At 43.3% G+C, this 24,668-nt stretch overlaps 1 protein-coding gene across 1 annotated transcript; it reads left to right on the plus strand.

Annotated features, from left to right (window-relative positions):
- Nucleotides 1-651: 651 nt before the first annotated feature.
- Nucleotides 652-23,349, plus strand: LOC311229321 (breast cancer metastasis-suppressor 1-like protein-A). Its single transcript, XM_084315397.1, has 10 exons — nucleotides 652-906; nucleotides 1,244-1,334; nucleotides 3,830-3,957; nucleotides 4,831-4,910; nucleotides 5,426-5,522; nucleotides 13,480-13,569; nucleotides 15,883-15,947; nucleotides 16,093-16,132; nucleotides 20,177-20,306; nucleotides 20,768-23,349. Exons 1-10 carry the CDS (start codon nucleotides 771-773, stop codon nucleotides 20,883-20,885), a joined length of 975 nt encoding a protein of 324 aa, XP_084171523.1. The 5' UTR covers nucleotides 652-770; the 3' UTR covers nucleotides 20,886-23,349.
- Nucleotides 23,350-24,668: the final 1,319 nt, after the last annotated feature.

Below are 24,668 nucleotides of genomic sequence, written 5' to 3' on the forward strand. Positions count from 1 at the left end.
CTTGCATCTGACAGTTCAGACAATATTTCTTCAACCCTTTGTTACCTATTCCGCCTGGATCTTTTTTCTATTTTGGGCTGTAAAATTGTCAAAGAATGTCTGAGGAGTAAGTGCTTTTGGCTTTTTTCCTTTGTTACTTCATCAACCTCAGATGTTCAACACACATGTATGTGTAAGAATGTGTAATAACTAAGGCTGTCAAAGCTTTATTAACGCATTAACCCACAATTATTTTAACACCGCTATTTTTTAACCCAAGATTAATGTTAAAAAAAAAGATTTTTTTTTTTTAACCAGAGCTCTTGGGGGGCCACATCAAATGACGTGGCGGGCCGCATTTGGCCCGCGGGCCGTGAGTTTGACACCTATCATGGCGATAGACGCCAGGTAGTTTGCAGGCTGTTTGGCGTGGAAATGGGCAAAGACACAGCTCGTCACGGATTGGGCAAACGCGTCAGTGGCCAATCAGAGAACGTCAGTCAGTGCTAATCAGAGAGCGTCTCCGAGAAATGCGGCTTGATTTCGTAAGTACGCAGAATAATGTACAAGGCGGAAGAGACCCTTCGGAAACCAATCAGAGAGGGTCTTCGCTGTACGCGGCTAGCCAATCATAGAGCGTCTTCGCAAACATAGGCTACGGGGGGAAATCACGCGCCCTGTCTACTTGCACAGCTAGCCGGTTTAGCTGTCGGAGCCAGCTTTAACACCATTGTTTTGGGGTAAATTAACGTAACGCTCTTGAATATCCACATCGGATCAGGTAAACCGTAATGCCGGTCAACTCCCGGGAGAAGAAGGAGAATAATCACGAAGAAATGGAGGTGGATTTCCCCGAACAAGACGGCAGCAGCACAGACGAGGAGGACACAGTCAGCTCGTCCGTGTCTGAAGATGGAGACAGCTCGGGTAAGGAATCATAGGCCCAATGTTGGCAATGCACAACACAAGCCAAATACACACGATCCATCTGTTGTAGCCATAACACCTTTATTGTTGAAACGTTTAGAATATGCTTGCCAGAGTACTCTAGCCTCTTGTGTGGTGGTGACTGGGGCGGGGGGGGGGGGGGGGTGATGCTACTACTACTACTACTACTACTACTACTACTACTACTACTACTACTACTACTACTACTGTGCTGATGATGTTGATGGTAGCAGTGGTGGGATAACGTTAAATAACCAACAAACCAAGCCTGACCCTTCTCTCTCTCTCTCTCTCTCCTCTCTCTGTGTGTGTGTAGAGATGGACGATGAGGACTGTGAGAGGAGGAGGATGGAGTGTCTGGATGAGATGACCACCCTGGAGAAACAGTTTACTGACCTCAAAGAACAGTAAGTGTCCTTCCTGCCAGGCTAAATGAATGATGGATTCACATTATATTCAACCTATATTCCCTTGTGTTGAACACACGTTTTTGGTGGGTGTTGACACACCAACTGTTTCATCTATCATTTCCTTCCCCACCTGGCTGCCTGTAGCTGTTCCGCAACCGTTCCTATTTCCGGGGTAGGCCTGATTGGCCCCGACAGGCACGTGACCCGCCGCGGCCACGCCCCGCGGCAGCCCCAGGACGCGGCAACGAGGCTGCTGTGGTTCACAGGCGCTTTCCGCCTTCAACGCCGCCCGCAGCATTAGGAAGGAGTTCGCGGCGCCTTTCACATCGCAGTCATCAGTACTATGTACTAATGTACTAATGTACTAATGTACTAATATACAATACGGCTCACTTTTCCCACTTCAATGACAGAGCCGCTGTTTAATAATATTGTCGCGGCGGAGCTCCGTCGTGGCAGCATTATGTAGCAGTAAGGATGCCCTGGTCGATCGGCCACCGATCATTATCGGCCGATACTCAGTATAAATATGCAATCTGTGAATTCCGATAATGAGTCATATTCGCCGATCGCGGAAACCGATCAAGTGAAGCTCTCACTCGCTGTCTGTCTCAGACACACACGACCTGCAAACTGCCGCTGCTCCTCCTCCCTAGCCCCGCCCGCCCCCGTGTAGAGTTTGTAGACAAAGAGGACTGAGAGGCGGCTCCTCTGCTCGAGTCTGTAGTGCATTCGACCTGCGCTAACGTTAGCTACCTAGCTATCGTTACTGTTTAAACAAAATTACCCAGTCAACTATTCACGTTTAGTAGGCATTGTCTAACGGTATTTAGCCGGCTAGCTACCGATAGCTCCTGATATCAACAAATGATCCAGAAAGTTTAGTAGTCCATGTTCATACCTCCGTTAGCTTGCGTTAGCTGACGTTAGTTTACTGTTCAAAACGAAATGTCCCATTGAACTAAAGTTCTGTCTTAACGTCATCTAGCCGGCTAGCAGTAGCTACAGATAGCTCTTGATATCAATGTCTTATAACATTGATTTAATGCGTATTCGAGCTGAGGGCTTGCTGAATGTGAAATGACCAAAGCACAGTAACGTTACCAATAGGGTCCCGCTGCAGCGCCGGAGAATCCTTTTTGGAGCTGGAGGCTACTAGAGTACACACAGACAGTGGAGCTGTTTGCAGATAGCGAGCATTTTGACTTGTTGCGTGGTGGCGATGTCTCGCAGATAATACAAGTACAAGTCTAATTATATAATATATATATTTTATAAAAAAAAAAAAAAAAAAATTATATAAAATAATTTGTAATTTCTTTTTAATCAAAAACAATCGGATCGGTATCGGCCTATATGGCTCACGACGATCGGTGATCGGTATCGGTGGCAAAAAACGTGATCGGGGCATCCCTATGTAGCAGTAATCCCCCCTTTTTTCCAAATCGACAACTAGCTCAATTGGTAACGCTGCATGGCTGTGGATCCTATGGTCCGTTTGTGACAAGTTCGATTCCCTTAATTTTATTTTTATTTTTTTAACGTGCATTGCACTATAGCGTATTGTATATTGTATGGTACAGTAACGTCTCTGGAGCGCAACAACAGTAAGGTGTATGCGGTGCAGTACAAATGCTTCTTACTGTTGCGCTCCAGAGACCGTTACTGTACCATACAATATGCTATAGTGCAATGCACGTTTAAAAAAAAAAAAAAAAAAAAGATTAAGGGAATCGAACTTGTCACAAACGGACCATAGGATCCACAGCCATGCAGCGTTACCAATTGAGCTAGTTGTCGATTTGGAAAAAACGGGGAGTTTACTGCTACATAATGCTGCCGCGACGGAGCTCCGCCGCGACAATATTATTAAACAGCGGCTCTGTCATTGAAGTGGGAAAAGTGAGCCGTATTGTATATTAGTACATTAGTACATAGTACTGATTGATGACTGCGATGTGAAAGGCGCCGCGAACTCCTGCCTAATGCTGCGGGCGGTGTTGAAGGCGGAAAGCGCCTGTGAACCACAGCAGCCTCGTTGCCGCGTCCTGGGGCTGCCGCGGGGCGTGGCCGCGGCGGGTCACGTGCCTGTCGGGGCCAATCAGGCCTACCCCGGAAATAGGAACGGTTGCGGAACAGCTACAGGCCACCTGCCTACCCCACACCCAAGAGGAAAACACGTTTACAAACATTAGGTAGGCAGTGTTCTTGGCTCCAAACAAGCACAGCGAATTGATTAATCAAAGTAATTCATGGTCCTATGACATCACAAACGGCAATAATTCTGCACAGCTTTGTTAGGCTTGTTAATCCGAAGACTTCAAACACTGGAAAAGAAAACGGCAAGGAGTTGTATCTGCCATCTTCCCCCCTGTACCTAAATAACATCTCGGACTGCTAAATCCATACAAAAACTAGGCAAAACCCATTTTCCATAATATGTCTCCTTTAAAATGAAGTTGACGTGGTTCACCCCCCCCCCCCCCCCCCAGGTTGTACAAGGAGCGCCTGAGTCAGGTTGACATCAAACTGCAGGAGGTGATGGCAGGCTGTGCCCAGGAGTACCTGGAGCCTCTGGCCAACCTCCAGGAGAACATGCAGATCAGGACCAAAGTGGCTGGTGGGTGGATGGACCCTTTTATTTATTTATTATTATTATTCATTTTTATTTACATCAGTCTCATCTCGTAGCCAAGACTCCGAATCCAAACCACATCTTTTTTAGTTGAAATCCTGAACCCAGCTCTCGGAATGTGAATGAGGCATTCTGTGGTGTTTCCCATGGTGCTCATCCTCTGCTGTACTGAGCATTAGAACTGGGTCAGGTTCTTTTTTTGTGGTGTTTTTATGTCCTTGCAGATTACTATTGCACTCCACTGTCTTTCTGTGGGAGAGACTCCAGGGACTTTCTGGATGAAAGCACTTAACTAGGTGAAGGTAACCGAACACAAGGGACAGGTTGTCGGTGACGTTGCATGGATTTACCCAGCGTGTCTCTGGAGGCTTCTGTGAAACCAAATTGAGCATGTGTTCCAAAACGCATCCCATAATGTCATTGTTGTTTATGAACAGTAAAAGGGTCTATAGGAGCAGTTCAAGCAATTGAGTTGTTTGCCAATTACCCTACTGTAATAAGTTGGTTTGTTAAATTCGATGAGATCACCTCAAATATATTAAACCCGTATAAGGATGTCCCTCAGGGCCCAGTCTTATATCCAGTTCTGTTCACCATCTACCATAACAACCTGGGTCAAAATATCCCAAATGCCCTGCTTAATTTTTTTTTATGTAGTACATTTACAGGATGACACTGCTTCCGCTTTGAGTGTTTGCAACAAACCATTAAAAAAACACAGGTTATAAAACACTGTTATACATAAGCTGTTATGTGGGTGTCCAGTCTGCTGAGATAGCTACCTCTTCTCAGTGAGCTGCTATTCAGAATGGATGTATAACGTTAATGTAAGCTATGGAGCCTCTTTGTTTGTTGTAGGGATCTACAGGGAGCTGTGCCTGGAGTCTGTAAAGAACAAGTACGAGTGTGAGATCCAGGCTGCCTGCCAACACTGGGAGGTGAGAGGTCACAGAATAGGTCAAGAGTCACATGTGTCCAAGGTAGATTTGTCATTTTATATTTTGCACATTTGAAGTTGTATGTCGGATGTTAAGTCAACGGCACTGTTTGTGGATCTTTAGGACGTACCCTACTATATTTAGGTGGCACAGCTTTTTCAGCTGGTAGTGCTTGAGGGAAGCGCTCGGAAGTGCTGGTTATGCCCGCTGTTGTTGCACAACACTCTGAGCGCCGAACGTGTTTCCATTGAAACTAATGAGAAAAAGAAGTCCCTTATGGACACAACGCCTTAGTCCCATTGAAAACCTATAACGTGTTGAACGAATCCCGATTTAATAACTATGGAATATTCACAAGTTTGAATAAATTCCAGTTGGCTTTTCAGCCAAAAAAGTATTAATCCTAAACATGTCTCTTAGTGTCTTGGTGAGAGGAAATGTAAAAAAAATCTGAATGTTTGTAGCCCACCTTTGCCGAAATCAACGTCTCTCCTGACGCGTGTCTCGTCTCTCAGAGTGAGAAGCTGCTGCTGTTTGACACGGTGCAGAGTGAACTAGAGGAGAAGATCAGAAGACTGGAGGAGGACAGACACAGTATTGACATAACCTCAGGTACCAGCGCACCACACATCACCTCAGGTAGCAGCGCACCACACATCACCTCAGGTACCAGCGCACCACACATCACCTCAGGTAGCAGCGCACCACACATCACCTCAGGTACCAGCGCACCACACATCACCTCAGGTAGCAGCGCACCACACATCACCTCAGGTAGCAGCGCACCACACATCACCTCAGGTAGCAGCGCACCACACATCACCTCAGGTAGCAGCGCACCACACATCACCTCAGGTACCAGCGCACCACACATCACCTCAGGTAGCAGCGCACCACACATCACCTCAGGTACCAGCGCACCACACATCACCTCAGGTAGCAGCGCACCACACATCACCTCAGGTACCAGCGCACCACACATCACCTCAGGTACCAGCGCACCACACATCACCTCAGGTAGCAGCGCACCACACATCACCTCACGTAGCAGCGCACCACACATCACCTCAGGTAGCAGCGCACCACACATCACCTCAGGTACCAGCGCACCACACATCACCTCAGGTACCAGCGCACCACACATCACCTCAGGTACCAGCGCACCACACATCACCTCAGGTAGCAGCGCACCACACATCACCTCAGGTAGCAGCGCACCACACATCACCTCAGGTAGCAGCGCACCACACATCACCTCAGGTAGCAGCGCACCACACATCACCTCAGGTAGCAGCGCACCACACATCACCTCAGGTAGCAGCGCACCACACATCACCTCAGGTAGCAGCGCACCACACATCACCTCAGGTAGCAGCGCACCACACATCACCTCAGGTAGCAGCGCACCACACATCACCTCAGGTAGCAGCGCACCACACATCACCTCAGGTACGATACAAGGACACCACACATCACCTCAGGTACGATACAAGGACACCACACATCACCTCAGGTACGATACAAGGACACCACACATCACCTCAGGTACGATACAAGGACACCACACATCAGCCTTATATAACACTGTGCCACGTATACTCTGCTTATGTAACCTACAGGGCAGTTTCCCCCTCAAACTTAAGGGCTATATATGCAATCCTTATTTAATCAGAGAGGTTGACTTAAGAACACATTCTTATTTACTGCAACAACTTTGGGGGAGGAGTTGCAGGGGAGGGAGGATATCACTCTCTCGCACACGCACGCACACACACCAGGGCTCTACAGTGCGACCATATTGCTCGCATTTGCCCCTAGAAATATGTGTGCGCGAACCGGAAAAATCAATTACTCGCACGGTGTGCAAGTGAAGATTACAGCCTCAGTCGTGCTTTTTTTTCCTCTGCTGATAAATCGTTAAAAAACTACAAGTCCCACATTGTACTCAAGCCAACGGTCCAATCACAGTAGAGTGACGTGACTGGTTTCAAGGGAAATAAAGGAAATGACCAATCGGAAGCTCTCATTTCCTTTTTTACTTGCTGAAAGTCCGCCATTGCGATATGCGAGAGTTTTCCGAGATGGTAACATTGAATTAATGTAACTTATTCTAGTCTTACCAATAGCAATAGATTTTAGAACACCTAGATTTATCGATAGCAATAGTAATATAACGTTAATGCAACAAAACAAATGCCTTGCTTTGTTAATCATAACGTTGATGCAGTAGCGTATGTCGTTGTGTTGGCTGTAACGGACATGACAATAACATAACACTGTGTACACATTAAAATTGCGATAATCGATTCTAACATTTTCAAATCAATGCAGTTGAATTTTCCCCTTAGGATCGATGCATTGCGATGGGGATTATTTTTCTAGAAGAGCAACACTAGCCAAAACATAGGCATTGTATGCATAAAAGGGGCAAAAGCTAAAGTTAAGTGACTGTTACTTTTGTAGCAGTAGTTTGATTTGATAGTTTATTTGATAGGGACAGCACATGTTAATGAACATCAAGTACAAAATGTAAACATGCAGGGTTGTAGCAAGAGCTAATTTCAAGTTCAAGTTCTTTAATAGTTGTCATACAGAAGTACAGAATACTTTCATACAAAATGCTTCTTACTGTTACGCTCCAGAGACTGTGCTAGACAAGATAGTATCAAATAACATAATAACATAATATAGCATGAATTTAGAAGAAGAAAATGAGGTCACAGTGTTCGGTATAGACATATGTACAATGTTCTGAGTTACCATATAATATACAATACACAATACTATGCAGTGTACTAATGTACAGTACTATCTAGTGCAAAGCAGAAATGGGATGAGGTACAATTTTAGGTACAATTTACAGTAAGGTGTACGAGTTGTAGTGCAATCCTTCATCCATAAATATAAAGTGTGGGGAGTGGGTGCTACAGTGTGTTTGTTTAAAGTGGGTGTGTGCTATAAGTGTGTGGAGTGGGTGCTACAGTGTGTTTGTTTAAAGTGAGTGTGTGCGTGTGGATGTGTGTGCCATGTGCGTTTGGTGGTTGTTGTTGTGTAGTGTTCATTCATTGTTCGTTTAGCAGCCTGATGGCCTGGGGATAGAAGCTTCTTCTGAGTCTTTCTGTGCTCGCCTTGAGACTCCTGTATCGCTTGCCTGACCGCAGCAGTTCAAAGAGGCAGTTGTTCGGGTGACTGGAGTCTTTAATGATTCTCTTAGCCTTGCCCTTGCAACGCTTGTAGTAAATGTTCTGGAGGGTGGGGAGCCCCCCTCCAATTGTGCGTTCGGCTGAACGTGTCACTCTTTGTAGTCTGCTTTGGTCTTGTGCAGTGCTATTCCCAAACCAGGAGGTGATGTTGCCGGTCAAGATGCTCTCTATTGTACATGAGTAGAAGTTCTTAAGGATCTTCTGGCTGACTTGGAACTTCCTTAGGCGCCTGAGGAAGTAGAGGCGTTGTCGTGCCTTCTTCACAACACTGTTAATGTGTGTGGTCCATGTCAAGTCCTCGGATATGTAGGCTCCGAGGTACTTAAAGCTGTTGACTCTCTCAACCGGTGCCCCGTCGATGCTGAGGGGGCTGTAGTCCTTGACCCCCGACCTCCTGAAGTCCACAATCATCTCCTTTGTTTTGCTGACGTTCAGGGAGAGGCTGTTTTCCTGGCACCATCCCGCCAGGACCTTGACCTCTTCCAGGTAGGCCCTCTCGTCGTTGGCAGAGATCAGGCCCACCACCACTGTGTCGTCAGCAAATTTGACGATTGTATTGCTACTCCGCTGAGCCACACAGTCGTGTGTGTACAGGGAGTAGAGGAGGGGACTCAGAACACAGCCCTGGGGGGCCCCTATGTTGAGGGTGATGGATGAGGAGGTGCAGTTGCCTGCTCTCACCACCTGGGGTCTGCCAGTCAGGAAGTCCAAGACCCACTGGCAGAGGTCATAGCCCAAGCCCAGGTCCCTGAGCTTGGCTATGAGTATGGAGGGGACTATGGTATTGAATGCCGAGCTGTAGTCGATGAATAGCATAATTTACACCAGGAGACAGCAAAACTCTCTACTGATGGCCCTGGTGGTAATGCCAGTGTCTCCTTTTTGTTTAATGTCACTGCCTTTATTATTAGGCCTACTTGTTGGCTACAACTTTGCCACAGTAGTCATTAATCACTTAATAGTTCAAATGTCTGTGTCCCATTCCCGTTTGCACACGCAGATACACACACACGCACACAGGGGGCCAGTGACTTTGGTGGTATGTGCTATTGCACAGATGTGTGTCCCGTTCCTGTTTGCACATGCACGCACATTACAAATATACATTTATTTTGAAAAAAAAAAAAAAAACTGTTACTTGAAATATTTTCACTGTACTCCTAAATATTTTTGTGTGCTCCCAAATTTCTTCATTTAGGAGCACATGTGCTCCTTGGGAAAAAGGTTAGCGTAGAGCCCTACACACACACACACACACACACACACACACACACACACACACACACACACACACACACGCACACCAGGGTTCGAAATTAACACATTAACTGCCACAAAGTTTCAGCGTCTTATACCGTTCTCTGCCAGTACTGTAAGTCTATGGAGATGTTCACCTTCTTTGCAGGGCTATAACTTTTTAAATTGTATTGCTAAATTGACATTACTATGGCCCATTCAACATCGATTATCTATCGTTCAGGATGTAGGAACGTTTTTCTTTTTCATTCATACAAAAATACAGTCTAGAATATAAATATGTTTTTATCGTTTTCTGCAGTAATTCCTAGAACGTGAGATATAGGCATAAATGCATATATACATTATCAAATGCCATTTGTTGCCGATCGACGCTATATTAAAAATGTCAACTGTACATGGTCCTAAACGTTATGACTGATCATGCGCGGGTGAACGGAGGGGGGGTGGGGGTCGTTTATAATTTCGTGATCGTCGTTAAATGATTTATGTAGTATGGGTGATATATAGATCAGAGCAGTTTGTATGGATAATAATAAACAAAAACGCTGAAAGTCACGGCAGCCTCCTCTTACCGTTGGGCGATGATACTGGAGCAAACGGATCCCAGTTATTTGATGGGGATCGAGGCGATCCATTTCCGGTTTGTATAATACTAATACACGCCCAAATCATGTCGATTATTGAGTTATGGCAGCGATCCATATCCACAGTGTGTGGCTAGAGTCCTGCAACGATATACGAGTGGCTGGACGGATTTAGGAGACACACCGATATCCAACCGGCATTTCCGGTTTGGCAACTCGCCGATCATCCACCAGGTGGCAGTATTGAAGCGTTGCAGAGTTGTGCCGAGTCCCACAGCATCAGACAAGGCTCCGTGAGTGAAATATGAATACCATGGCGAAAATATGAAATATGATCAGAATAACGTCGTACGCCGTGATCTGTCAGAATTTGCGTGAACTTGAAACCTGTCGTACAACGTGATTGGCGGGGAAAGTGTTAACGGGGGCTTGGGGCAAAATGCCCTCGAAAATGGACCAAATGCCCTCGAAAATCGGTTAACTCAAAAAATTCAGCCAGCCATGAAGCCCATTCATTTTTATTTTGAGCGAAAGAGAGACGAGGAGAAAGAACTATCAAAACATACACGGACTGTGTATGTGCGTGTGCAAACGGGAACGAGACACACATCTGTGCAATAGCACACACCACCAAAGTCACTGGCTGGCCCACAGTGTGAGTGTGCTAACTTTGCTAACGTTATCAGTTGTCAATATAACGTTATCCGCCTCAGTAACATTAGCTGCCTCGCCACGGACCATACACACACACGCACACAGTAAGCCATCACTGGGAACGCATAGTGAGGGCAGGGGGGGCTGAGTATATCTGTCTATCTGTGTAGACAGAAGATAAGATATCAGGAAGATATTGATGGACAGTAGCTATAGTATAAATTATAGCTCAGTAGCTGTAACAGAATAATTGCATTAACTATTAATTAATGAACTATTATTCAATAGCGTTTCAATTATAATGAATTAAATTGTATAAATAATTTCCATGTTCTGTCATCTAATAATATATTTAATTACCTTTCCTATCTGTATCAAAGTCAAAATGTTGGTATCGTGACAAGACTACAACATACAAAAGCAGCTTGACAACCGATATCCATTTTTGCGTCTAGTAGTAGGCATGGGCCAATGTGTGATTTTGGTGGTATGTGCTATTTGCACAGATGTTTGGCCCTTAGTATGCACACGCACAGTATAATATGCATGTAATAAATAGTTTATTAATAAACTCTGTTACTTGAACAATTTTCACTGTGCTCCTAAATTTTTATTTAGATTTTATTTATTTAAATTTTATTTAGGAGCACATGTGCTCCTTGGGGAAAAGGTTAGCGTAGAGCCCTATATATGGAGACAGACACGTTATCAAACGGAGACGAAGACAATGTTTTATAATTTTTATGTTAATTTTCATCATAAAAATTCAGTGCCCCCGAAATACAAAAAAAGCCCATGAAAATCAATTAAGGGGGGCAAAAAAAGCCCTGGAAAAAAAAGTTTATTTCTAACCCTGACACACACACACACACTCTGGGTTACTGGCTGGGGGATCAGAGACTCCTCAGACTAGATGGTTCATACAGATTATATCCACAAACTATTTATTGGTATTATCTGAGTAAAGGTCAAATCTGTAATGTCGTCAAACGGCGACCTCTAGGCAAGGGAGCCCCTCTTAGTATTGCATTTTGTTTGCATTCTTTGTTTTCGTCTGATGTGACTGATTATGTAATTTATTATTCTGTGCATTTCGGTCAGGCCAAAACATATAAACAAAGTGCAATACCAACCAGGGCTTTTGTCTAGAGGTCGCTGTTTGACAGTATTACAGATATTACCTTTTTAAGGATTTTGGGATCTATTTGGTTGTCCTCTCTATTATTGACCATAACATTCTGCATACTGCAGAATACTTGCTAGTAGGGTAGTTGATGCAGTGTCATTAGCTTACTCACCAATGCCTCTGGTCGGAGTTCTGGCCTGCTGCCCAGTTCAGTCAGACAGGCAAAAGAAAATGGAGTCACGAGACAAAGGTTTGAATCCACACCACACCATGCAAGCAATAATAGGGTTATCCATTTTCAACAGAAAACCATGGGCCTCCACCATTTCCTATGCTTTATTCACGTTGGACCACGCCCCAGTGCATCTGTAACTAGTTCACACGCCACGTCACTCTTGAGGCATAGGTGATGACTGTGGTTTTCTGTTGGAAATGGCTAATCCTATTGCCTGCATGTTGTGGTGTGGATTATGTTTTGTCTCGTGACCCCATGTGTTGCCTGTCTGACGCTTCCCAGTTCGCTCTGGAACCAGGCAGCGGGGCCAGAACTCCAACCACAGGACTAGAGTGAGTAAGATAATGGCACTACATCAACTACACTACTAGCGAGTATTCATGCAGCCACTTAATGTCCAAAGATCCAAACTATCCCTTTAACCGTTTTGTACTACAGCTGTAGCGTGGGATGTGAAAAGAGTTATTTTTTGGCAAATGTCCAGTAACGGGTGACTGTTTCACAGCGGTGATTGGGTATCTAAACTATCTACATTTTCCACTTTTTAAAGAAGCGTGGCCATGTGCTATTAAAGCTTCAAGTGGGGTGGTTTAAAATATTTAAATAAGTGGTAGCCAATTGGCATCATTGCAGTCACAAATTAATGTGAGCTTTCACTGTTTTGGCTCTGGTTGTGATTTATGCTTCCTTTTGTGCTGGTAGACTGGTGAGTAAATAAATGTCCCAGTGTCCGTATATATACACTCTCGGATTCAGTATAAACACACACTTGGCCGAGTCCATTGTACCTCATGGAGATGGGCTATTGTTGATACCGCGCAGACATTAACTGCTTTTTAAAAAGGCTACTTCAGCCCAAAACTCTCAACTACAATCAAATTATGTGGAAATGTCCTGAAAGCTGAGCTAAAAGAAAAAAGTATATTGTTCAAAATGAGTAATCAAGCGGTAATCACGTAATACGCATGTCATTAGTAAGTCATAGTTGGTTAGGATTTAGCTAGTTGGTTGTTGCAGGTAGGATATACCTACAATATATCATACCTGCACACTAGTCACCTTTTTGATCCCAGATTAGGGCATTTAGGGAATTTAGGCATTTCTGAGTGGTTTTGTGTCGTCAGTGGTCACCTTTTTCACACTCCATGAGTTTGCAGCTATTATATATATAATATCAAAGTACCGGTATATACCGTATATATATATATAATATCAAAGTATATATAATATCAAAGTGGAATGCAAGGCTGTTTCGTGTGATGTACTGAATCCTGAGCCAACCCATTTGACAGTTGAATCATAAAAGATGAAATATAATAATAATAAAATATAGCACGAGTCGGTAGCGATGCTCAAATGGACCCCCGAGACACGGACCCTTTTTAAGTTATACGGTTGCTATGAGATATGATATGACTAGGCTGATGACACTGCACACAGTAGATGACTTGACTCTGAAGGCCTGTGTTTGTCCTCCACCTCTAAACATGTTCTTTCTGCTTCACAGAGTTATGGAATGATGGATTGCAGTCGCGGAAGAACAAGAAAAAAGATCCATTTTGCCCTGTCAAGAAGAAAAAGCCCATTGTCGTTTCTGATATCCTTCATTTTCTATCCTCCCCGTCCGCTCGTCCTCCCATCTCCCCTGGCGTTGAGGTCAATTCATTTCATTGCAAACCTTTATTTATACTCGAAAGGCAACTGAGGTTTCCCTCATTTACAGTTATGTTGAGTTTACATACAGAGATAAGCAATGATAAATAAAATCACAAGACGAGGGTAGACAAAAGCAAGGATAACAAATAAATTAAGATGCAATGCATACAACATTAGTGACCATGGTCTTCAATTCTGCAATAGAGGGGAGAATACATTTTTAGGGTATGTTGGAGTTCTTTCCATGAGCTAGGTGCACCATAATAGAATGAAGATTTACCATTTTCCGAGCAAACTCGGGGGAACTCAAGGACCAGTCAATCACTAGAACGGGTTCCATAGGTTCCAACATTCCATTCCAATAATGATGTGATATAAGGAGGTAGATTACCAGTAAAGGCTGTGTGAGAGGGCCAAACAACCGTCTCTTAAAGGACACGGTGATGAGTGTCGTATCTGTCACCAGTGATGAATCTGAGTGCAGAGTGATAGACAGAGTCCAAGGATTTAAGAGTTGAGGCTGCAGCATGTCTATAGATTACATCACCATAGTCTAGGACTTATGAGAAAACTGCTTCGACGACTCTCTTCCTACTAATTAAAGGAGAGCTGGTTCTGTTTCAACACTGCGAGTAGGGATGCACCCAATTTTTTTTATTATTATTTTTATAACTTGCGTATCATTCTGAGCTAGGGCTGGAAACTCTCAGATTATAGATTCATTACACACAAAGTGAAATTTCAAGCCTTTATTTGTTTTAATTTAGATAATGATGGTGTACAGCTCACCCCAAATTCAGTACCTCAGAAATGTTTTATATTACATAAGACTAATAAAAAATATTAAATATACAAATTACTGCATCAATGCGGCGAAATAAATGGAATTTTCCACGATATTCTAATTTATTGAGCTGCACCTGTATATATCGTAAAAAAATATACACATACTGTGTAGTCTTAAATTCAACCAAAATATGTTCCTCATAGCAGTATTAAAAAAAGTGTGTATTCCAGTGCTTGGGAGCCTTCAAACCTCGAACCATTGACCTCTAAAGGTCTGTTAAAGCGGTATGTGGTCCAGTTATGCCGCTCTGATTTATATCCTCTTGAAGTTGACAGGCTTCAAATGTGAAAGTACATAATCTGATGGGTTTAGATAAATATAAGTACAAAATTTCCTAAAATTTAAATACTCGAGTAAAGTACCTCTGAATTGTACTTAAGTACAGTACTTGAGTAAAAGTACTTGGTTACTTCCCACCACTGGTCATATCATATTGCAATTTGTGGAAAATACCGTCAAATACTCTTATACTGTCAAAACTAAGAAAAGTATTGTGATGTATTGGTCAGCCCTAATCTCACCCATTAATGTTATTGGAACAGTACAGACTTAGACCATTCGTTTAGGGTCAATGGACAAAAACAATATATAATCCGTTTTTTACAGATAAAAAGATCAAGAACATCTTGTGTAAAAAATGCACATTGGACAAGTTACTTTGCTCTGATTTCTGACATGTTACATATGGGTTGTTTGTATCAGATTTTAGTATTGGGGGAAATTCCTGTTTTTAACACCAATATCCAATACCAATAGTATTGATATAATAATAATAATAATAATAATAATAATAATAATAATAATAATAATAATAATAATAATAATAATAATAATAATAATAATAATAATAATAATAATAACTTTATTTGTATAGCACTTTTCATACAGAGGTTGCAGTTCAAAGTGCTTCACAACAGTAAAAATACAGGCATGGGTGAGCATAGCAGGGTATGGTAAATCAGTGTTTCACATTAGGATCTAGCATCCTAATAGGCTCTCTATTCAGTAATACAAATAATAAAGTAGTGTAAAATGATTACGTTTAAAAATAGTCTAAAAATTATAAAATAGAACGGACATACAACAACAGTAAAAAATGTAAATAGCAAGGTTACAGTAAAAAGTGTGAAAAATAGTTTAAAATGATTCAGTTTAAAAATAGTCATCAGTAAGAAGTAAAAAGTGTGATAACCGACACATGAATTTGATAGCATAGAAAAGTAGGCAGGGTAAGAATATTGCAGGTAAGTCATTGAAATGCTTGAGCAAAGAGATAGGTTTTAAGCTGTCTTTTGAAGATGTCTAGCGAGTTGGCTTCCCTGATATATTAGTATCACTGCATCCCAAGTTGCTGAGGCGGATGATGTTCATGTTTCTCAGGCACTGTTCCTTAACCTTCTCCATCACGGCCCTATATCGTTTACATGCTGCAAGACCTGGACATCCTTGAAGACTGGACGGCAATAAGAAAGGTATTTGACTGAAAGTCATAAGTCAGTGGAGGTTTTCATAATATTGATTACCCGTCTCGTTCCTTTGTTTTCGCGATTCGATCCGTTCAAAATTGTGAGTCGACCTTTCGAATTTGTGACCTTTCAGAGTTTCTTCCCCCCACAGGCGATGGCGTCACTAGGGCCTCAACGCGTGAAGGTCGACGGTAAGAAACTTCCCTCCTTCCCCCGTCCTCCCACACTGATGTCAATGACCCCCACTAGCGTTTAATTCTCAGCATTTCATTTAATTTCTGTGAGAAATTGTCAAACTGAAGTGATGCCAGACTACTAAACACCCTGAGCCAGGCTACTAAACACCCTGAGCCAGGCTACTAAACACCCTGATCCAGACTACTAAACACCCTGAGCCAGACTACTAAACACTCTGATCCAGGCTACTAAACACCCTGAGCCAGGCTACTAAACACCCTGAGCCAGGCTACTAAACACCCTGAGCCAGGCTACTAAACACCCTGAGCCAGACTACTAAACACCCTGAGCCAGACTACTAAACACCCTGAGCCAGGCTACTAAACACCCTGATCCAGACTACTAAACACCCTGAGCCAGGCTACTAAACACCCTGAGCCAGGCTACTAAACACCCTGAGCCAGACTACTAAACACCCTGAGCCAGACTACTAAACACCCTGAGCCAGGCTACTAAACACCCTGAGCCAGACTACTAAACACCCTGAGCCAGACTACTAAACACCCTGAGCCAGGCTACTAAACACCCTGAGCCAGGCTACTAAACACCCTGAGCCAGACTACTAAACACCCTGAGCCAGGCTACTAAACACCCCGAGCCAGGCTACTAAACACCCTGAGCCAGACTACTAAACACCCTGAGCCAGGCTACTAAACACCCTGAGCCAGACTACTAAACACCCTGAGCCAGGCTACTAAACACCCTGAGCCAGACTACTAAACACCCTGAGCCAGATTACTAAACACCCTGAGCCAGGCTACTAAACACCCTGAGCCAGGCTACTAAACACCCTGAGCCAGACTACTAAACACCCTGAGCCAGGCTACTAAACACCCTGAGCCAGGCTACTAAACACCCTGAGCCAGGGAGTTTCTCCTCAGGAAAAAAAGGAACTTGAGGCGACAGAACTCAAAAAGGGAACGTTTTGCCAGCGCTGCAAGCGACCAAAAGCAGGCAACTGTTGCATCATTTGAGTGCGCTCTCCTTGGTGCACCAAAACAATTCTTACATAAAGATATTTCAAAACAAGTAGGCTACTTATCACCTTTGTTTTATACGTGTATGTGGGTGGGGGTTGTCAGTGTATACACTGGTAAAATAGGGGTCCCTTAACACTTTGCCTGCCACTCACGAGATTTCTCTGGTTTATTTATAGGTGGTTGAAAGCCACTCCCGAGATTTCTCTGAATTTTTTATTTTTTTTAGCGATCTGAAATCATATTGCATCACCCGAGCCTACCCGAGTATAGCCGAGCGGCGCCGGCGATCATTGTGGAAAAAAGCGCCCCCTGTCGTCTCCCAGATGACATAAGTGATTTTGAAATGGACTCAATGAAAATGAATGGGGAAAAAAATCCGGTACTCCACATTTTCCAGTCCACTGATCCAGCCGGGGTTACCACAGTTCATTCTGGAACCTCAGAGCCCCGCGGATCATGGAGTACTACTGTATCGCGTTGGATCCATACACATATCGATTTTTTCGAATGGTGATCAGGAATTGGAATATACCAGTTGGATACCGTCTGATGTCAGGTAAGGACTGGTAATGTGCTTGCGTGCACGTATAATATTGATCATCTAGCGTTTATTTGAAAACGATTCATAAAAAGGCAGACGAATATCAACGTTGTGGAATATTCCAGTAAAAGACGATTTTCATAGAATGCTCCAGAATTAGCTGTTTTTTATCTGAAAACGGGTGCTTTTCTAAATGCTCTGAAACGGAAACGACGCGATAAAAAACCAATCTGCCTTGACAGCACTGACTGGAAAATAGTCTTTGATAATGCGATGGGCAAATTAGACACATAGCCATAATTTAAAACATAGATTAGGCGATATTAACGTTAACATTGGCGCCGATGGTGGCATTCAGCCGGTAAAAAGGAAAACCAGGCGTGGCGCTCAAAGTGTTAACACTTTGAGTGCCAACGATGAGATTTCTCGTTAGTTCATGCCAACCGTTCAGTGGGCAACGATGAGAGATATCGTTTTTTTTTTATTATCAATTTCCATTCATTTTTCATCAATCTGGCCTCACATTACCAGTGGGGATCTGTCTGAACTCTAACAGGGAAAATACCGCCCCCTATCGTCTCTCCGGATGGTACTGCACCCCATTGGATTGAATGAAACGCATGGAGAAAAAAGTCCTGCTTCCACATTTTACTTGTCAGACATGTAACCGGAGACGATCGAAGTCATCACCCACCACCAGAACAGCGGAAAATGTGTGTTTCCAGTACCCAGTGTTGGATCAATAAACGCGATCGATATTTGGAATGGCGATCAGGGATTGGAATAATCTTTTTGGAGAACATCTGATCTGAGGTAAGGAATCAATTTGACCAGTCTTGGGATAATCTGAGCTATTTTCACCTATATCAGCATGTGCCATATGTGTGTGTGTGCCATCAGGAAATAAGAATCGATTTTTCAGCCCGCTTCTATAGCGTGCATAAGTACACATATACTATCGATAATCTAGCGTTTATTTGAAAACGATTCATAAATAGGCCGAAAAATTACAACGTGTTTTGTATATTCCAGTGTATTCCAGTAAAGGGCGTTTATCACAGAATCTTTATTTTCTTCTGGAACTTTCATAAAACAAGCGTTTTTCAAAATTGTATAAAACGGAAATGAACCAATTAAAAAAACTATCCGTTTCCACAATGTTGACTGCAAACAAGTCATTGATAAGCGACAGCCATATTAGACACATAGCCATAATTTAAGATATAGTTTATGCGTTTGCAAATATGAGCGCTCTATCATTGAAGTGGGTGTTCTATTCATTGAAGTGGGCACGCAACGGGTTTCTGGTGCACCGGACCCATGGCACTCAAAGTGTTAACACTTTCTGCGCCAAACCCGAGAAAAGTCCGGTTTCGCCGCTATGCTTTGAGCGCCATACCCGAGAATTCTCGGGTTTTGATCTTTTTCCTTTGATCCCCATTCTATACACTCAGCCGGAGCTCCCTAGGTCTCCCTGGCACTTCTGCCTATTTTGGAATTGCAATGATGATCGAATCTCACCAGGTGGCAGTATCGCCTACCTTTTGAACTCTGATAGTTTAGTTTAGACCAGACCTGGGCAATTACGGCCCACGGGCCACTTCTGGCCCTTTGGGCGTCCGTGTCCGGCCCGCGGTCAATCTTTACAATGGGAGATAATGAATATTGAGCAGAATCATTGGTTCAGCCCTCCAACACAGTTCAGGTTTCTCATGTGGCCCCTTGTAAAAGTTAATTGACCACCCCTGGTTTAGACGGTGTCTGTCCTGAATCGATCCCTCTCTGTCCTGACTCGCTCTGAGGGGGAGGAGTTCTTGCAGAGCAATCGCTTGGAGATTTTCTCGGCTCAAAACCTATAGTATACACATATAAACGAGTAATCGCGATCACTGATGGGATCACTGAGATTATGAGGTGATGTTTAGCATGTAATAGCGCACAAACTACAGTATGTAGAAATGTACTGGTTAGACAGTGTTGGACTATGAACAATGCCTGTCAAATGAGCCATACTATTGTCTCCATAGCTATAATACAGAACACACGATGGGTCCGCAAACCATCGCTAAAATGGTCAATAACGCTGGCGCCATTGAGTAAAGATGGGAAAAGAGGTGACGCTCAATGAGTTAAGAATGGTTGGGAGTCCCACGGTATTAATGAGGTTGAGCCTTCAGAAAATATTAATAATAAGAAAGGTTCATGATTTGATGGTTAATTATTTGAAGAATAATGCTAATGAATAATAACTTGGCTCCTCCAACACCCCTCTCTCTTTTTCACTGTCTTATTTGCATGAATACTTGCATCGCTCTTTCTTGCATCATCCATTGTCCCGTCTCAATCTCTCTTTCTCTCCCCCATCTCAATCTCTCTTTCTCTCCCTCATTCTCTCTGCCTCCCTCATTCTCTCTCCTTCCCTCCCCGTCTCCCCTATTTACACACACACTCTTCTTCCCTCTCCCTCTCCCCTCCAGTCGCTGCGGTGAAGCCAGACAGACACCACCACATGGCTCGCTCTGAGGACGGACGTCTGTTCTATGACAGCCAGTGGTACTGCAGAGGACAGGCCATCTGCATCAACAGGAAGGACGAGTACCCTACAAGGTAAGAGTGAGAGAGGGAGAGACAGACAGACAGAGGGAGAGAGATGTTGTGATGTCAATCCGGGTGATTGTGTGTGTGTGTGTGTGTGTGTGTGTGTGTGTGTGTGTGTGTGTGTGTGTGTGTGTGTGTGTGTGTGTGTGTGTGTGTGTGTGTGTGTGTGTGTGTGTGTGTGTGTGTGTGTGTGTGTGTGTGTGTGTGTGTGTGTGTGTGTGTGTGTGTGTGTGTGTGTGTGTGTGTGTGTGTGTGTGTGTGTGTGTGTGTGTGTGTGTGACTCTTGCAAAATGGACACCTTGCATGAAAGTTAAACATGTGTTGCAATATTGTTAAAGATATCAAGTTAGATATCAAAGATATATATGAAGGTGATTGCTTGCTAAAATGTGTGTGTAGAAAGGAAAGAAAATGACAATATGGACGGTACTGAGAGTGACATTGTATGTGCCTGTGTCCTACACCTACAGTGCCATTATCACTACGATCAACCACGATGAGATGTGGTTCAAACGGCTGGACGGAACCAAGTCCAAACTCTACATCTCTCAGCTGCAGAAGGGCAAATATACCATCAAGCACTCCTAAACACACACACACAACGCCATGGATATCATACTCTATATAAGCTCCTCACACACCAAATCTCATCTGCGGGAATACGAACTTTCAACTGACAACAAAAGGTCCTGACCTCCTCTCTCGACACACGTCTGAGGAAGCGATCGTCTTCTCTGTAAATAAATATGTACGTATGTTTATATATATATATTCATGACGAATGTCACCAAGTGTCATTCTCTCTCTCTCTCTTTCTCTCTGGAATGGAGATCAATGCAACGTGCTGCTAAAAGTCAAAGGGAAAAGGCGATGGCTGTGTAGACTGGACCGCAGAATTGGTTTAAGAGTTGTGTGCCTTTTCTATAACAAAGATTACGCCTATAGGCTTAAAAAAATATCCTGAACTATCAATGCAGTTAAGCCTTACTCTGATCTGTGCTAGCAGTATAGAGGATCGGATTTCAAAGCGGGTTGTTGAATGAACGAGCGAACGAACAAACGTTATTTGAGTTAACCATGTTGTGTGAGCCAGGTGAAGATGTGCGTTTGATTTACCTTTACGGGATGCACCAGGTGGACTAGGTATTTCCACTCCTATCAATTGTTCTTTTGCACACTAATGGTAGACTTCAGTCATATGAGAATCTTTTTACATTTGGGAGCCAACAGGACTGTAATACATACTACACTAGTACACTTTTTAAAGAGATGGTCCATCTTTTTTAAGAAGCATATCGGATTAATCGCAAACCTGGGAGTCATTTCAGTCTACAGCACTTACATCTGTGTTTTTATTTAATTTAATTTAAAAAAATTATTTATTTTTTTATGAGAAAATGTTAACATTTGTTAGCATCATGCTAAAGAGTGGGAGACAATGGGGGGGGGGGGCATGACGTGTGAATATTGAATATTGCTTAGCAACAGAACTTTGAATGCTTCATGCTCGCCATAGACTAGCATGCTTACTTTGTTGCTAATGCTAACAAATACTAACATTTTCCGTTTCCAATATCTCAAATACCCCCCCCCCCCCCCAAAAAAGGTGCTTCTGAAAAGAGTCTCAGTTTGTGACAAATCAGGTGGGCTTTTCTAGGATTCAGACATCTCCTGTCCACCGGGTGCACTCGACAAACGAAAGACACAAAGCGCGCCATGTGACGAGCAATGAGAGCATACAGTAGCGTATGGCATCTATTGCCCTAAGATGTTGACAGCCGGTGGTGTGTTTGCCCTGTGTTTTGTACAGAACAGAGATGATGTGTTTTGTGCTCACTGTGATGTCTGCCCTGTAGCCCTGCTCCTCCTGCCATGTTGCCATGTCTGATAGTGCCATTTCTCTTCTCTTCTCTTCTCTTCTCTCTCTCTCTCTCTTCTGTTCTCTCTCTCTTCTGTTCTCTCTCTCTCTTCTGTTCTCTCTCTCTTCTGTTCTCTCTCTCTCTCTCTCTCTTCTGTTCTCTCTCTCTCTTCTGTTCTCTCTCTCTCTCTCTTCTGTTCTCTCTCTCTTCTGTTCTCTCTCTCTCTTCTGTTCTCTCTCTCTCTTCTATTCTCTCTCTCTTCTGTTCTCTCTCCCTCTGTGCTGCTCCTCGTACGAGTCTGCGGCAGGGCAGGGCGATATGAAAGACGCTCATATCATGATAATCACAAGTGTGTGTGTGTGTATACATCACCATATCTTCTCCTGTATGCGAAATCACGCTAATAATCTAATTGATAATCATTGCAACGCAATACATGGTACTGATATATCAAACCAAAATTGTAGGAATTTGACTTAAAAATATAGTTGTTAATATGACAACAGAATTGTTTACCACGATGTCACGATAGGATCCCACTGAAGGACGATGCACGATAGTGTTGTTGAATTATTGCACAGTTCTTGTCTGCAGGGAATAAAATACTAGAAAAGACTGACTGTTAAAAGTCTTGCCTATGCTGGAAAAATAAAATGTCTAGTCTTTTTTCCCCCTTTTCTTTCCTAATATGTCCATTTCTATTTCCAACTCCCTGTAATCTTCCCTCATCCTGGCTGTCCTTGTGAAATGTGGGTCTAAGCACATTACAGCACATGTTATGCAAGAGACAATGAGGGGACATCCTTGCCTGTGACCCGTCCGAAGCAACGTCGCCATGTATTCTCCATCATTCTATTATTGGATGTGAAGAAAGCAGAGTTTTTTTTTTTTTGTGTATAAAATCTATTTGGTTTGATTATGTGAGCGTTGCTTCATGTTGCAAGTATTGTATTGAGAGTGGTATCAATATGCCATGAAGCCTAACATTTGCATCGCCATGAAATGTAAAGTAGACTTCTTAATAGTTTGTTTTTTGTTTGTTCTGTATGACGTTTTTTTGTTTTGTACTTTGTGTTTACTTACGTAGCAGAAAACTTTTATGCACTACGTCTCTTTTGTGTGAGAGGTAAAGAGAAATACATGTCATTGTGCCAATGCATGTACAGCTAATAAAAGGTCTCACTTTTTTTGTATCTGTAGCCCAGGCCATATGGTGTTCCTAGATGCTCTTTAGCTTCAAAACCCAACTCCAGTGACCTCATCGCACCCATTGAAATCTCTAAGCTCTCCTGGAAACGTCTATATTAAAGCCAGCCCAAGAGTGCTTCCGCATTCGCCTGATTGGCCACTCACTCGCTAACATAACGTTACAATGTACAGTTGACAGCTGGGCTGTGTTAACGTTACAATGTACAGTTTCTGACAGCTGGGCTCGCGAAATAACGTTATGGCGTTATGAGTGAATCTGGTCCTCGTTTGGATAATATGTATTCCATTTCCGCGAGTGAGTGGCAAAAAAGAAAATGCGCATTGCATTGCGTTACCGGGGCCAATCAGGCGAATGCGGAAGCACTCTTGGGCTGGCTTTAATATAGACTCCTCCTGGAAAAGGGTTCATCACTAAAAGGGATGTGGAATTATCTGCCAGGTGCCGGCCCTGTCAAACGAGAGCTGCATCTGTGGCGCTGGCCAATCAGGGCGTTCAAGAGATGATGATGACGCACCTCTGCATGTTTTCATTTGGTAGGAATAATGGAGCATTCAGGTTATTCTGGTAAAAGTCCAAATTTAGCCTTGGGTGACGATGCAAGATTAGGTTGTCAAGCACTTGATTTAATAAAAAATTATAACTCTGTTGCTCGGGTTTGAAGTTGAACCTTGTTTTAAAATTCATGTTAGGTTCTGAAGAAATAGAAAAGTCCAAAGAGTTGTGAAGAAAATATATAGATTTCAGTTGATTTCTCAATTCCTTTAGGAAGTTATGTTTCTCTAAGTGCTATGAAAAACAACCTAGGGATCCTTTTTGTTGGCAAGGTCAAGGGTCACATTGATGTCACAACTGGTAATGGAGGTAGCCTCAGTTCACCACTTTTATTTACCAGTAGATCCGTCGTTCGGGTGCATTTTAGTGGCAGTAAACTCCATAATGTACCAGTTTAAGTATTATAGTATTATACCCCTGCTGCTACAGAAGCCGCCGTCAGTTGGCGACGTAGAGAAATGGATCGGTCTGTGCATTTAGGCCACTACAGCATTGTTCAGCATTTCCCACGGCTCAAGGCGACCAGCTGATTTCTCTCTTTTTGGACTTAAAGAATCAGGGCTTTTGATAAGAAACACAAGAGGCCTTTGAGCAGTAGACCTTAAATGGCCTATTGAAAAACACTGATACAATCTTCTACAGTGCTTCATAGAGGCCCAGAACTGCCTGACGATGCTCAAGCCAAAGTCACCTGTGAGTTCTATTAAACCCCTGGCTCTGCTGCACCCCCGACCCCCCGCCCGTACGAAA

The sequence above is a fragment of the Notolepis coatsorum genome (assembly GCF_963971535.1).
Source record: "Notolepis coatsorum genome assembly, chromosome: 5".
Classification (NCBI taxonomy): domain Eukaryota; kingdom Metazoa; phylum Chordata; class Actinopteri; order Aulopiformes; family Paralepididae; genus Notolepis; species Notolepis coatsorum.

Bases quoted from the DNA above. Each gene is read 5' to 3' on its own strand.
- LOC311229321 (XM_084315397.1), top strand. From the start codon at position 771: ATGCCGGTCAACTCCCGGGAGAAGAAGGAGAATAATCACGAAGAAATG. The intron at 16,133-20,176 runs GTAAGAAACTTC...TCTCCCCTCCAG, and splicing joins TCAACGCGTGAAGGTCGACG to TCGCTGCGGTGAAGCCAGAC. The intron at 20,307-20,767 runs GTAAGAGTGAGA...CTACACCTACAG, and splicing joins AAGGACGAGTACCCTACAAG to TGCCATTATCACTACGATCA.